The 13,778-nt window shown below is 43.0% G+C and overlaps 1 protein-coding gene across 1 annotated transcript in view; it reads right to left on the reverse strand.

The window, feature by feature from the left end:
* Window positions 1-611: 611 nt before the first annotated feature.
* LOC130704919 (calpain-2 catalytic subunit-like) overlaps window positions 612-13,778 on the reverse strand; it is a 53,802-nt gene continuing 40,635 nt past the window's right edge. Inside the window, exon 5 of the mRNA XM_057529698.1 lies at window positions 612-731. Within this exon, the coding sequence (XP_057385681.1) occupies window positions 710-731 (22 nt within the window). The 3' untranslated portion in view covers window positions 612-709. The remainder of the gene's footprint in view (window positions 732-13,778) is intronic.

Below are 13,778 nucleotides of genomic sequence, written 5' to 3' on the forward strand. Positions count from 1 at the left end.
ACTTTGATGCTAAATTAATTATCTCAGGTTTACTAAGCATCTGTCCAGATTGTCAGGGAAGTGCCAACTCTAAATCAATTTACAGTTGGCCCTCCGTATCCACAGGTTCTGCATCAGTGGATTCAACCAACCGTGGACTGAAAATATTTAGGGAAAAAAATTTCAGAAAGTTACAGAAAGCAAAACTTGAATTTGCTGCACACCACCAACCATTTGCATTATATTTACAACTACTTACTTAGGATTTGTACTTGGTGTTATAAGTAATCTAGACATGACTTAAAGTATAAAGGAGGGTGCGGGGGAAGATGGGAGGATTGTGCGTAGGTTATATGTAAATACTGCACCGTTTTATATAAGGGACTTGAGCATCCATGGATTTTGGTATGGGGTGGCACGGGGGGGAGGGAGACGACTGGAACCAATTACCCACAAATACAGAGGGAGAACCATATATCCTCTTATCTTATCTGGGTTCCCTGACTTGTATTTAGACCTTAATACAAAGTTGTGGATCTAACTGCTGAATGATGAAGTTTTGGGAGTTTCTGACTGCAAACCACACACACACAACAACAGCAACACTTCTATCCAAATTGCTTCAGTACAGAGTATAGATGGAGGGTTGATAAAATAGAACACAATCTCAGGTAATGTCTCTGTTCTTATGTGTATTTTCCTTCATTTCTTCAAGTGAATCATGAAACAATCACAGGATCAGCAGGAGAAACCTATGAAGTATATTCAGGTAAAACATGTTTTCATTAGTTCTCCTTCTGGTGATTGGAATTTCTTTGATTTTATTATCAATAAAAACGTTGCCACTTATATTCAAAGTACATCCGAGAAATCTGATCATGAAGTTAGAATGCACATACCTCCTTCAGATACTCTTAGAAAACAGTGTCTCTCCATGAAAGCATGAGAAAAATACTTGTACAGCATCTTATTTGCTTTACCATTGCTTTAATGCACTTTAAAATTTATCTACAGTAATTGGGAACAAAGAAACAAAAATAGACATTTCTTTGTTTTTCATAAATAACTACTCTCCATATTTGATAAAAATCTCAAAGCATTATTTTAACTTCCCACAAATATAATACATACAATTTTTTTTTCTGAAATAATAAGGTCAGCCAATTAAGTATCTTGACACTAATACAACCACATATAACTGCTATTCTACTGACTTCCAGGAACAAAACAAAAACAGAAAACTTCTTATCAAGATGCTCTGGGTTTCCTTTTGCTAGTGTTAGCGATCTGGAATTATAATCATCTGCCAGGAATAATTTTATAGATTCTAGTTGATTGTCTACAAAGAAAATATCGCTGGCTCTGCTTTGTGAGTTCTGGATTTGACATGACACTGACATTACCGCATGGGACAGGCACTATACACACATGGAAATCAGAAAAAGTACTGAATGCCCTGGACTCGAACTACTGACTCAGTATGTGCCTCACTTGGCTCAGTAATAAATTCACCTGCACCAAACCCGTATCAAAAGTCACTAAATCTCTCATATATATAATATATATTATTTATATACACACCCACAACACATACACATTATACATACAGTTTGTAACAACATGAAGTAATATTGTCTTCAAATGATGTACCACAGACTGCAATAAATCCTGTAATTGTCATCAAGCTGCTAGAAGCTTTTGAGAGTTCTGAGCCAGGTTACTTAGTTACTTTCATCCTGCCTACCCTTCATTCACCCTGCTTTAATGTCTTGGTAGCTTTTTCTTTCAAAACCACCCTCCTCAACCCAGGCGTATTTCTTTCCCAGGATCACTTGATCGGACTTTGGAGGCAAGAAAGGGCATGCAGGGGGAGCAGGAAATCCTCAGCCACTGTACCTCACACCTGCCTAGATTTGTGATGTTCTCTGTCCTGTTGGCCACATTCGGTGTTAGAAAGCAGTTATTCAAAGCTTTGTCCCTCCTACCCCCCTTGGTCTTTCTGTAGAGCACAAAAGTGAAAGAAGCCTCTTTAGCAGGGGTAGCAGTTCATTAAAATATACAACTACATTTCCTAGCTCTGGGGTTCCCATTCTGTACTTGAGACTGCAGGTCACGGATGCTGTTATTAAGGTGCGGTGTGGGATCCATGAGGTTTTCTCCTGGCAGCCGGTGTCAGGATTAGTGCAGCCCTAGCCCAGGAGGAAACGGCCTAATGAATACCAACTTGGAAACAGTGGTGTCAGCACGTTATTTAAGCTTGTACATTGCTCACAATTACACACAACACACACACAGGCTTATCACTGGAAACGACTACGAGAAAACAAGACAAAGGTTTGCAAGGATAAACCAATAAGGCACCAAGAATACTTATTTTCAGCCAATTTAGACAACTTCAAAGTGTGAGGTTAATAATAGAAATTAAAATGACTTCCTAAGTCTTATCAACTGATTTACTGAGAGGTCACATATTAGTTCCTTCTAAATCTTTACCCCCTAATCTGTGATGGGAGACGTTGCTTACAATTGAACCATGAAAGGGACAGCCCAAAAACTGTACATGTGAAACTAAACTGGGCCTTAAATCCTCACTAAAATCACAGAGCTGGCTGTGAAGAAGCTGCTAAACCACCCCACAACCTTCCATTTTATAATTGTTTTCATGAGTGTGGATTGTTTGCCTAATAAAAATAAAAATCAGAAGAAAACAGCATATGAGATGGAAATAGGGGGCGACCATAAATAGATGGGCTTCTCTGCCCTGGGTAGCGGGAGGGGTGGCTGAGGTAAGACTTGAGGGAAGCAGGTGGGCTTCATCTTTGAGGGAAGGGAGGGGGAGAGCAGCGGTGAGAACAGAGGCTGAAAACAGAGGCAGCTCTGAGAGTTGGCCTGGACCTAGACCTCCAAATGCATTACCTGTATTGCCTCTCCTTGGCTTAGTATCCTTTGTCTTAACTGTCTTTTTTTTTTTTTTTTAAAGTAAATTGGTTGTTCTTTTTAGGTTTGGTATGTTGCCAAAATGAAAAATAGTTGTTTTAACAGGAAGAATTAAATCACTTCAACCACATCATCCCACAACTTTTAGATACATTCTGCATCATCTTTACACTCCTCCACAAAAAAAAAAATTAAAAAAAAAAGGAAGAGGAAAAACCCAAATTAGGCACAATGACCTAAGGCAGCAGAATAATCTATGTACTTTCTGGGAAGACCTGTTAACTGAGGGAAGAGGTCAAGGTGATCAGAAAAGTTCCTCATTTGAAAAACAAGAGAGGAACTGGCCCTCAGGCAGGGGATCTATTTCAAGGTTCTAAGAAGCTTCTGAACAAGTAGAGGAATTAGATGTGCAAAAAGTTCTGTAGCTCTGTGTACAAGGTTTTGTCGAATATACTGAAATTTTGATTCAGAGGATGAGTGTGTAAGAGCAGTGCATTTTTATAAACGTGAATAGCTTCTGAAAGTCCATGAAAACTATAACACCAGGCTTCTTTCCACCAGCAAAGTGCTTAAATACACTATGGAAACTATACACTTGTTTACTTAATATCCATAATGTAAAAACTGACCTGGGCTTAAATCTGACTTTTCCAACTTTGGTATAAATGAAGCGCAAATCCCTACACTTGCTGTTTTTCTAGGGAGACATCCTCAAATTTTAATTGTTTTTGCCATTTTAGCTTCTTAAATTTAGTCCCCACTCAGTCCTGGTCACTGGTATTCTGCTGGCCAATGCACTGTCACCCCCTTCCCCAGTAATGGCCTCACACTCTTCTTGAATGAATGGTTAAATAGATTAGGAAAGCAAACAGAATTTTTAACAGTAAAGTATGTATGCGTGGTGTGTGTACGTGTGTATTCATCAATACATAGGCTTTCATATATAAATGAGGGAATGGTTCAACAGATTAGAAAAGCAAACAGAATTCTCTAACAGTAAAGTGTGTGCTCATCACTATATAGGCTTTCTCAGAAGAGGAAGAGAAAAATATATTGAGGTGGGGGGGGAACAGCTTTCCTTTTGCTACACTGATCCATGTTTTAAAAGCTTATGCAAGGGTGTTATGGGTCTCATTTGTTTTCAGAGGCCGCAGAGAGCAGTGTCTCGATGCTTTTGGAATATCTGGCTGTAATCTAGTCCAAAGTCCAGGGACACTTATTTTCCCCCATCGCTGCCAGTGTTTGTTCACAGGACTGCATGGTGCGCGCCCGCCGCCGCGTCCCGCCCGCCGCTCTTCTCCTCCCCTGCAGGGGGATCCGCGCTCCAGCGGACTCCTGGGGGCGGTGGCGGTTCTCCCGGGACGCGCCGGGCTCCGCTCCTCCCCCGCGCTCTAGCACCCTTTGGCCCACCTCCGGCGGGTATTGAACTGCGCGCGGCTGCGGCGGCGGCGGCGGCGCTGGCCGCAGTGGAGTCACGGCCTCGGACTGACTGGCCTGTCCCGCCCAGCCTGGGTCACTTGCTTCTAATGCCCGCCGGGAGGCTCCGCCCCGGCCCCGCCCCTTCGCGCTGGGGCTCGGTTGGTGGGCCGCCCCGCCACGCTCTCCGCGCGTCCCCGCCCACTGCCCCGCGGGCTCAGCCTCTCCCCAGGCGCCCTCCGGCCCCGCCTGGAGCTGGCAGCCGAGGAGCGTGGGCCAATCGCCGGCCGGGAAGCTATGGGGGGCGGGGCGAATGCTAATCATGCCTTCTTGAGACCCGGAGCGGGAAACCCTAGCTAGAAGTCCCTCCTGAGTTCTCTGCTGGCGTCCACTGGTGCGGGGCTCACTTTCCCGTAATGTTCTAGCTTATGAACCCTAGCTTCCAGGGCACCTACCAGGTCTCCTATCTGCAGCTAAGCATCCTTAGAGTCCAGCGCTTGTTTAAAAGAACTGCTCAAAGAATCATTCTTAACCGTGGCACCTGTCTCCTCTCTGCGCTGCCCTCACCAGGTGAGCTCAAATTGAGAGAAGTACAAATGCTTACTGAGCCCCTACTGTGTGTCAGACGGCGCGTTAATCGTTCTCATCTTAATCCAGGATGTCTCAGATCCTTACAACAATTCTTATAGGTGAAGAAACAGAGTTTAGAAGCATACCAAGGGAACCGAGCTAATGATAGTTCCCCCAAGAAAGCCACAACCTAGATAATCTTGTTCAGCGCGGTATTCCGACCGCCTAGCACAGAGTAGGCTCTCAAATGGCAAACCCGGGATTCGAACCGAGATAGTTGGGACGCGCCAGCCACAGTTTTTACCACCTCCTCCCCCCTCCCCCCATATGCGACCGGTTATCTCCCAGGCTTTAACCTTTACTTTTGCATTTCGTAACAAAATCTTACTGTTGCGACAAGAAAGTGATTTTCTTTCTGTCTTTGGAAGACTCCAGACATGTTAGTCCTTTATCAGTTTATCGGGTTAAAAATCCAGGCAGTTGGAAGTCGCCCGCAGAGAAAAGCAACACTGGCTCCGGGCTCTGTGATGGGCAGGGGCCGCCCCCCCCCCCGCCGGGGGCTACCCGCTGCTTAGCTGCGCACCCGCGCGCCGCCGGGGATCCGGGGCGCACGGAGCTGCGGGAGCCCGCGCGAAGACCTGCTGGGCGCCTCGACCACTGGGACGCACTGTGGCGCTCTCCAGATGGGTTATTATGCTGCAAGTTTTAAATGTCCTAAAAATGCCTCTTTTCTACATGTTCTAATTAGGTTGGAAGACTGAGGTGTTTAACATTCTTGAAATTCATTCACACGCTTACAAAGAGGGTTTGAATTGTTTCCCGCTCCCCCTACCCCTTCCTTCTACTGGAAGAAGGCGGGAAAAAGGCAGGAGGCCCTGAGTTCTTGAGGGACTCAGGACTGCACTTTAGGGCTGAGTCGTTCTTGTGTCCTGGATCCCACTTACACAGACTGGGAGACAAAATTGCAGAATAGCCCTCTTCCTCCTGCTTATCAACAAGACTTTGTGAGAAATAATGAGGAATACGTGTATTAATCCCAGCCTCAAAGTTAAAAGAAATAAATATAAATCTCTTCACAAACATTAAAACCCTTAATAAATATGTTTAAAATGTACTTTACCTCTTTCATTCCCTGGGATTCTACAGGTGCTTATATTTTTTTGGTTTTTTTGGAACTACTTGGCACTCGGTGTCGGCAAACATCCCAGGGTTGAAAGTAGTGGGAGTTGAAAAGCTATGGAATAGCAATCAAAAAGAAAGGGAAACCCTCAGTGGAAAGTATGCACAGATTGTGAACATGCCAAGAGAGGCTGCCTCATTCTGTGGCCTGTATGCAACATGTGTATTATTGGGGATGGACAAGTGTTGGCTAATAATAAAAATTATTTGAAGTTGGAGAATGTTAATCACTCATGCTGGAATTTAACCAGAATACATGTGTTATTTCACTTGGTTCTGACTCAAAGGATGTTATCTCCTAGTCAGTAAACCTCTCCCTTCTTAATCAACAGGGAGATGTTATTTTTGCTTGGAGATCTCTAATAATAGTAGTAATAATAGCGGGAAAACTTGGCCAAAAGAAACGTATTTTGCATTGTATAGCTTTTTGTATCATTTGAATTTTTGCTTTTCTGCATACACTATTTCACTTTAAAGGCAGTTTAAAATATGCTGTTTAACATGTATTAGGCAGGGTGCTACATAATTCATTTCAGTTAGCGCATTTGATCCTCACAACAATCAGATGGAACTGGCATCATAATGGCTTCCTTGAAGTTACATATTTAGTCCATGGAAAGGACAGAAAGCACAATTTTCTTCTGAGTCATAGTTATTGTTTAACAAACTGGAAAACACTGAATTATTTTTAAAGATGCAATTTTTAAGCAACTAGAATATTGCCAGGCATTCTTAGCTATTAATTCACTCATCTATCCTTCCATCTAGCCATCCATCCATCCATCCATCCATCCATCCAAAAACACCAGATTTCTGACTTGAAGACACTACTGTTATATTAAACGTGTTGCTACAAAGTGGAATTCATGAGGTTCAACTTAAATTATTGTCCAAGGTGTACTTATTAATTGATGAAAATACGGAGGATCATGCCAAACATTCCATCTAGTAAGACTGTGACATTTTGAAAGTTTTGAAGTATTGGTTTTGGATTTTGTAATCAGAGAATAGTTATTGCATTTCTAATCTTACTATACTTGTATTGATTATACATATTGAGACACTTGAGAGTTCAATGCTATAGGAATGACTGGACAGGTAGCCTCTGTATACTCTTCAGTATCTTGATAATCAAGCCTGGAACAGTGTGCTGCCCATAGATGCCTTTGGTAAATATTTGTTAAATAAATGGATGAATAAATGGCAACTGAGATTAACTTTTTAAACTTTAGCAAGTGGCATTGAATACTTGGATAAAGCTTACCTTATGAGCTATATATATCTCTGAGGTTGACCCTACCCTGTTAAATGCAGCATGAGTCCAAACCTTGGCTCTTCCTTTACTAGCTGCCACTTTGGACAAGTCACACAACAGCTCCAGGTCCTCTTTCCTCATCTGTAAAGTGGAGTTACCCCTCATAGAGTTGTAGTGAGGGGTAAATGAATTTATATGGTGAAGAGCTTAAAACCATGTCTAGCACCTCGTAACTCTGTGTAAGTCTGTTATTAGTTTCTACTGGGTTCATGCTATTTTTCTGTTTTCTCACTCTATTTTCTTTTGTGTATCACTTTAATAATGGGAAAAAAGTTACATTTTTTAGATGTACAGGCATACCTCAGAGATATTGTGGGTTTGCTTCCAGACCACCACAATAAAGGAAATATCACAATAAAGTGAGTCACATGGATTTTTTGGTTTTCCAGTAATGTCTATAAAACTTATGTTTACACTATTCTTCAGTCTATTAAGTGTGCAAGAGCATTCTGTCTTTAAAAAAGGTACATATTTTAATTTAAAAATACTTTATTTCTGAAAAATGCTAACCATCATCTGACAACTCAGGGTTGTCACAAACCTTCAATTTGTGAAAAAGCAAAGTCTGCAAAGCGCAATCAAATGAGGTATGCCTGTACTTTATGTCTGAGCACACTCCCAGCTGTCACCAGCTATCTCTAGCATTAAGATATTAGCTAGATTTTATGCCAAAGCAGGGATCATTTCACTTGCCCTGGATCAAAGTGCGTACACCTGACATCAGCAACCAGCCCGCAAGTGTGCGAGTGTGCACAGGGCTGGCACAGGACAGACACCCACAAGCCAACTTGAAATCCCTCACAGGTATTTCCAGACTAGCTTTTTCCATGTCCTAGAGCATTTCTGATAACTCCTCTTCTCATCAGATCAGACACCTCTAGAGGAGAAACCCAGACACTAATCAGAGGATTAACATGATGAGTCATTTATCCAGGTTCATAATAAGAATGCCTTGTTCACATTATAAGTGGAATCATTCAACTGTAATCTTTAGTCCTCTCCCCTCCTCCACTGTGGTGGCGATTATAGAAAAGTAAGAGCTTCTTTCTTCTTTCCCAGAGGCGATGGAAGCGCTCATCTTTCCCACTCTCAGCAATGGCTCTCAGCTGCACATTACAATCACCTGGGGAGCCTTAAGATATACTGATGCTTGGGCCCTACTGAATCAGAATCTCTGGTTGACGGACCCAGACACTGTTTCTTGGTTTCGTTTTATTTGTTTATTTTTGTTGCCGTTTTGTTTTTAGCTCTCCAGGTGATCCTGATTTTCAGCTAGGATCGAGAGCCACTGACATAGATGGTTTTGTTATTTCCTCAGCACAGCCCCAAACTTGGGCCTAGCTGGATCTTCTGCAGAAAAGGGTTAATCACATCATGATGTAAAATGGAACACCTCGGGAGAAAGTATAGAGAAGTACGTTCTAGTCTAACTGCATGTGAGTCTGTTTGGGCTGAAGGAAAGTGTATGTATATGAAGTAAAAAATATGTAACAGAATTGTGGTACAGGGCTGGCACAGTCAACAACAATGGTGGCCGCAACAGTAACTGATGGGTATTGGGCATTTCCAATGTGCATGCACTGTGCTAAGCATTTTACATATATAATCTCTTTTACCCCCAAGAATCCTGTGAGGTTGATATTATCAACCCCATTTTATAGATTAAGAATCTGAGGTTCAGAAAGTAACTTGCTACACAACGGCACACACCTTCCAACTTGGGTTTTCCTCGCTCCAAAGGCTATGCTGCCATTGATTGCAGGCCTCGTTGTAGGCCCAGCAGTAGAGGGTCCTGAAAACCACCAGATGGTAACTCTTGAGATAAGCAACTTCCCTTGTTCCTTATCATCCTTTTCCTGGGGACCAGGTCAAATTTTCAATTCTGGTGTGGCCTCTTGTGTGGGGGACTAAAGTACGGAAAAGCTGAGGGCTCTGGATTCATCTAGAATCCAGTATAAGTCTAGAGCCACTTGTTCTTTGGGCTTTGCAGACCAGGCATGAGGTGGGGCACCCTTTAGACTAGATTTCAGGACCTGTCTGGTATCTTGGCAGAGGGAGCTTCAGTTCGGTAAATATTGATGCTGCACATGCTGTGAGCCAAACACTGGTGCCAGGGGTGCAAAGATGAAGAGGCATGGGCTTACCAGGCAGGACGTGGTGGGAGCACAGAGGAAGCACCTGGCCCAACCTGGTGGCTCAGGGAAGACCCAGGCTGTGCCTGGAAGGCTGAATATGAACTAGGTGATCTATGAGTCAGGGTTTAGTACAGGAAGAAACCACTCTAGGTGTTTCAAACAGAGAAATATTTAATACTGAGAATCAAACAGAGGCTTACAAAATTGATGAGCTGGAGGGGCAGAAGTCAGGGGGGTACCCCTGGGCTATTGAGTTCACGGGCCTACCACAGTAGCTATGTTCCAGAAGTTGGGATGGTGCTGCAGCAAGGGCTCTTCACACCCATGAAACTGGTGACTAGACATTGAAACAGGACATTGAGTCCAACAGCATTAAATGCCTCTTAACATTATTGCTCAAACCTTGCTGGCCAACAGCAACAGCAACAGAACGATGCCTTCTCCTTGCATCTGCCTCCAAATCTTACACAAGTGCACCTGATTGACTGAACTTATTTCAGATCAAGACCCTAGCTGCAAGGGAGTCTGAAAAACAGTAGTTTGGCAGTTTGCCATCTCTTCAAGCAAATTACTAGAAGGATAGAATGGACGCTGGAGAGGCAATCACTAGTATCCACTATAGGTAAGGAAACTGAGAAGGACTTCCTAGACAGAGGAATCAGCACAAGTAACGGGCACAAGGCCATGAAAGAGCACGATTCAAGTGGTGAACAGCTGGGCACGGCTATGCTATCAGAAGCATCTGAATCAAGGTTTTTACCTGAAAGTGCACTCACGTCTAATCAACATATTTTTGATTAATTAGATTCGTATGTACACTGTACACATGACACTCTTTCCTATTGATACAGCGCTTGATTTATTCAACTGACTACTAGTGCAGAGGAGAAAGGAAAGGAGCAAAAAGCATGAAAAAGAATAAATAAAATTGTTAGGTAATAGTCATCCACAAAGAAAACAGAACATGAACCTTCCCCAAGCCTAATGTTGCAAACACTGTTGATTATGTGCCGAGGAGTCATCTCCCCTTTTTCCTTCCTAACAAAACCCCCGTTATTTGTTTTGTTCTGTTTTGTTGGGGAATCCACCCTTTTCTGCATAGCCCTGTGCTTCAGGAGAGGCAGGAGCTTCAGGTCAAGCCCCAAGGAGTAACACGTGATTAGTCTAACTGCTCGTGTTTCTCCCCTTCTTCTTATCAGCGTTTAGGTTACATACATGCATGGGACACAGTTCTAGCCAGTAAGGCGGGGTGTGGGGTCCAGTGTGAGGTAAGTCTGTCAGGGGCTTACGGGAAAGATCTTACTCCAAAGGAGAAGTAGTCCTCTCCCCTGCTGGGTATTGGTTTGTCTGCCTGTGATGCCTACCACTGTGGGCACCATCTTGCAACCACAAAGGAGCTAAGTTGACCCAGTGAAGAAGGATGGCATTGAGGCTGCCTGAACTGTTGGCCTCCAGACTTGTTGTTATGTGATACGATACGCTGCTTATTTTTTAATACATTTGAGTCCCTGTTTTCTTTCACTTGCAACCAAGAACATTGTAACTACTACATGCAGTCTGTACACTTAGGATGAGATCTGCCCACTTAAACTTGGCTAATGAAGTCTCTGGAGGAGATTTAAGGAGAAAAATTTATTCCCTTTTTTTTCCACCAGAAAAATTGTTGTTTATCCTTCAAGAGCATTCAAGACCCACTCAAATGTCATTTCTGTCAAGCTGAGTGCTTTGTTATTGCCTGTACTCCCACAGCCCTCCCACTACTTCTCTATTACAGCACTTTACTCATATACTCTTTCAGCAAATATTTATTGAGTGCCTATTTTGGGCTTGGTAGTGTTTTAGGCACAGGGGTTACAGTAGGAAACTAAATGCATGGAGATTCCAATCTAGTAGAAGACAGACAATGAATGAAAAAATTTTAATGTGATGACTCTTATCAAAGGGAAAAAAAAAGAATTCTTGTAAAAGAGGGGGAAATAACTACCTTGAAATTTATTTTATTGTACTGTGATTCTCTGTTCATAAGTCAGTTTTTTCCACTAGATTGTGTGTTCTTGTAACCTCACATCACCCACCACTTCCCTGGGGGATTGCATTTTCCAAAGATGGCTGCGAAAACCTCTCCCATCCCACAGGTTTTTCTGCAATGTGATCTTGCCATTCCCCATAGGGGAGGGATGTAGGAGGTCCTAATTCTCCTCCTCTTGAATCTCAGTGGGCTTGTGACGGTTTTGACCCATGGACTGTGTTGGAAGTGATGCTCTAAAGCTTCCATGGATAGGTCATAAAAGGCCGTGTAGTTTCTACCTGGGTCTCTTGGGACACTTGTTTTTTGGAAGTGCTTTTTCTTGGGACACTCCCTCTTGACACCTACATATAGATGCTCCACTTGACAGTCCCAGCTGAGTGAGCCTTCAAGTCATCCCAGGTTAGGTGAAGAAGCTTCCAGATGATTCCAGCCCCCAACCTCAAGTCATTCCTAGTTGTTCAAGTCTTCCCAACTGAGGCCCCAGATGTCATGAATCAGAGACAAGCCATCCCTGCTGTGCCCTCTCCAAATTCCTGATCCACCGTATCCATGTGCATAATAAAATGCCTGTTGGTTCACACCACTACTTTGGAGTGGTTTGTTACACAGCAGCAATGACTGGAACCCCCCAGATCTGCCTTTCTGTGAAATTTTAATCCAGTAGACAACTTTTTTTCTTTTCACCTGACCCAGTTGGTGATCAACTTATGCACTGAAGCTTGAGAACTTTCATCCATCTTACTTTCATCCCATTGAGTGTCGCTGTTGATGATATGCATGTGAAATGTCTAATCTTTTAAAACACAGATCTTCACCATTGATCTTAATATCCTGCTGCAGTGAGTTCCCCAGTTCAATTGTGTGTAGTGGGAAAAAAGTGCCTCCTTTTATCCATTTTAAACATGCTTCCTTTTCATCTCATCTTGTCCTCTTGCTCTTCCCCAAGTAAAGTGATTTCCATTTTGTGGGTACCTAGACACAGAGAACTGAGTTGAGACAATAATCTTTCTTTGGTTACCCAGAAGGCCTCGGGCGTGCTGCGACGGGGAGCAGTGGATTTTAGCTGGTGACTTAAAGGTGGTGGAACACTGTATTCTAATTAGTCACAAGTTTAGTTCCAAGCTTTCAAAAAATAGTCTAGATTCTGCAAGACACAGTAGGTGTCCTCTTGTGGTGCTGGGAAGTAGAGCACAGTAGAGAGGGAAGAGCATTGGCCAGTACATAGGCAATCCGGATTCAAGTCTCATCTTGTGAGCCAGCTGTGTGCCCTTGGGCATAACACTTAGCCTCTCTGGACCTCATTCTCCGCAACTATAGAGTGAAGAGATTCAACCAGAGGGTTCTGGAGCACCCTTTTGCCTCTAACTTTGTATGAATTCTATGTATTTGCCAGTCATTTTGAAACATCTGCTACATAAATCCACGGGAAGAAAAAGTTTGTATTCTAAACAGTTTGCCATTTTTAGCTTCAAAGTGGAGTTGGAGAGAACCACCACTCCCCCCTAAAAAATTTTCTAGTTTTTAGAAAACTAATGTTATCATTTTCCAAAAACACAATCCAAATTAGGCTTCGATTACCAAAAATATATCCTGCTGTGACTGTTAAGTGACAGGTCTTGCAACCTGAGTCCTTTTAGTTTGGGGGTGCACCCCAGGGCTCCCATCAGCCTTGCTTTCATGAGCCTCTCAATTCTCACGGTGCCATTGCTCGATGTTTGCATGGGGACAACTCCATTCTAAGTGATGAGAGTGAATGGATGGGGTGAACTGCTGCTGCATATGGCCACCTTGGGGAGGAGAAAGAATATTGTCCCAGTGAGCAGTGCAGTAGGAACTATTCAAGTGAATCTCTAGAAATCTGAAATCTCTTCCCAATTCTTTCTCTCCCTACAGAAGAAAAAAGGCAGTTACCATGTGGGACTTGGGGGAAGCATTCAGTCTCACTCAACCTGGACTCATTTCACTAATTTTCTGGTCTGCTTAATATTTCTTCAACAGTTGTGATTCTTAGAACTTCGTGGGCTCTAACCCACTTCTTAAGCTCTGCATCCTGTTTCGTCTTACTGAATTTTCTCTTTCCAATCCCAGGTGGGTGGGGGAAATGCTTCTCATCTCTGATTTTAAAATTCATTACAGAATCTCCAGTATTGAAGTGCTACCATGCATTGAGAGGACAGATTGCTTTCACTGTTGGCTTAACAAACTCTATCAATAGCAA

Source organism: Balaenoptera acutorostrata, chromosome 1 (assembly GCF_949987535.1).
Source record: "Balaenoptera acutorostrata chromosome 1, mBalAcu1.1, whole genome shotgun sequence".
NCBI classification, from domain to species: Eukaryota; Metazoa; Chordata; class Mammalia; order Artiodactyla; family Balaenopteridae; genus Balaenoptera; species Balaenoptera acutorostrata.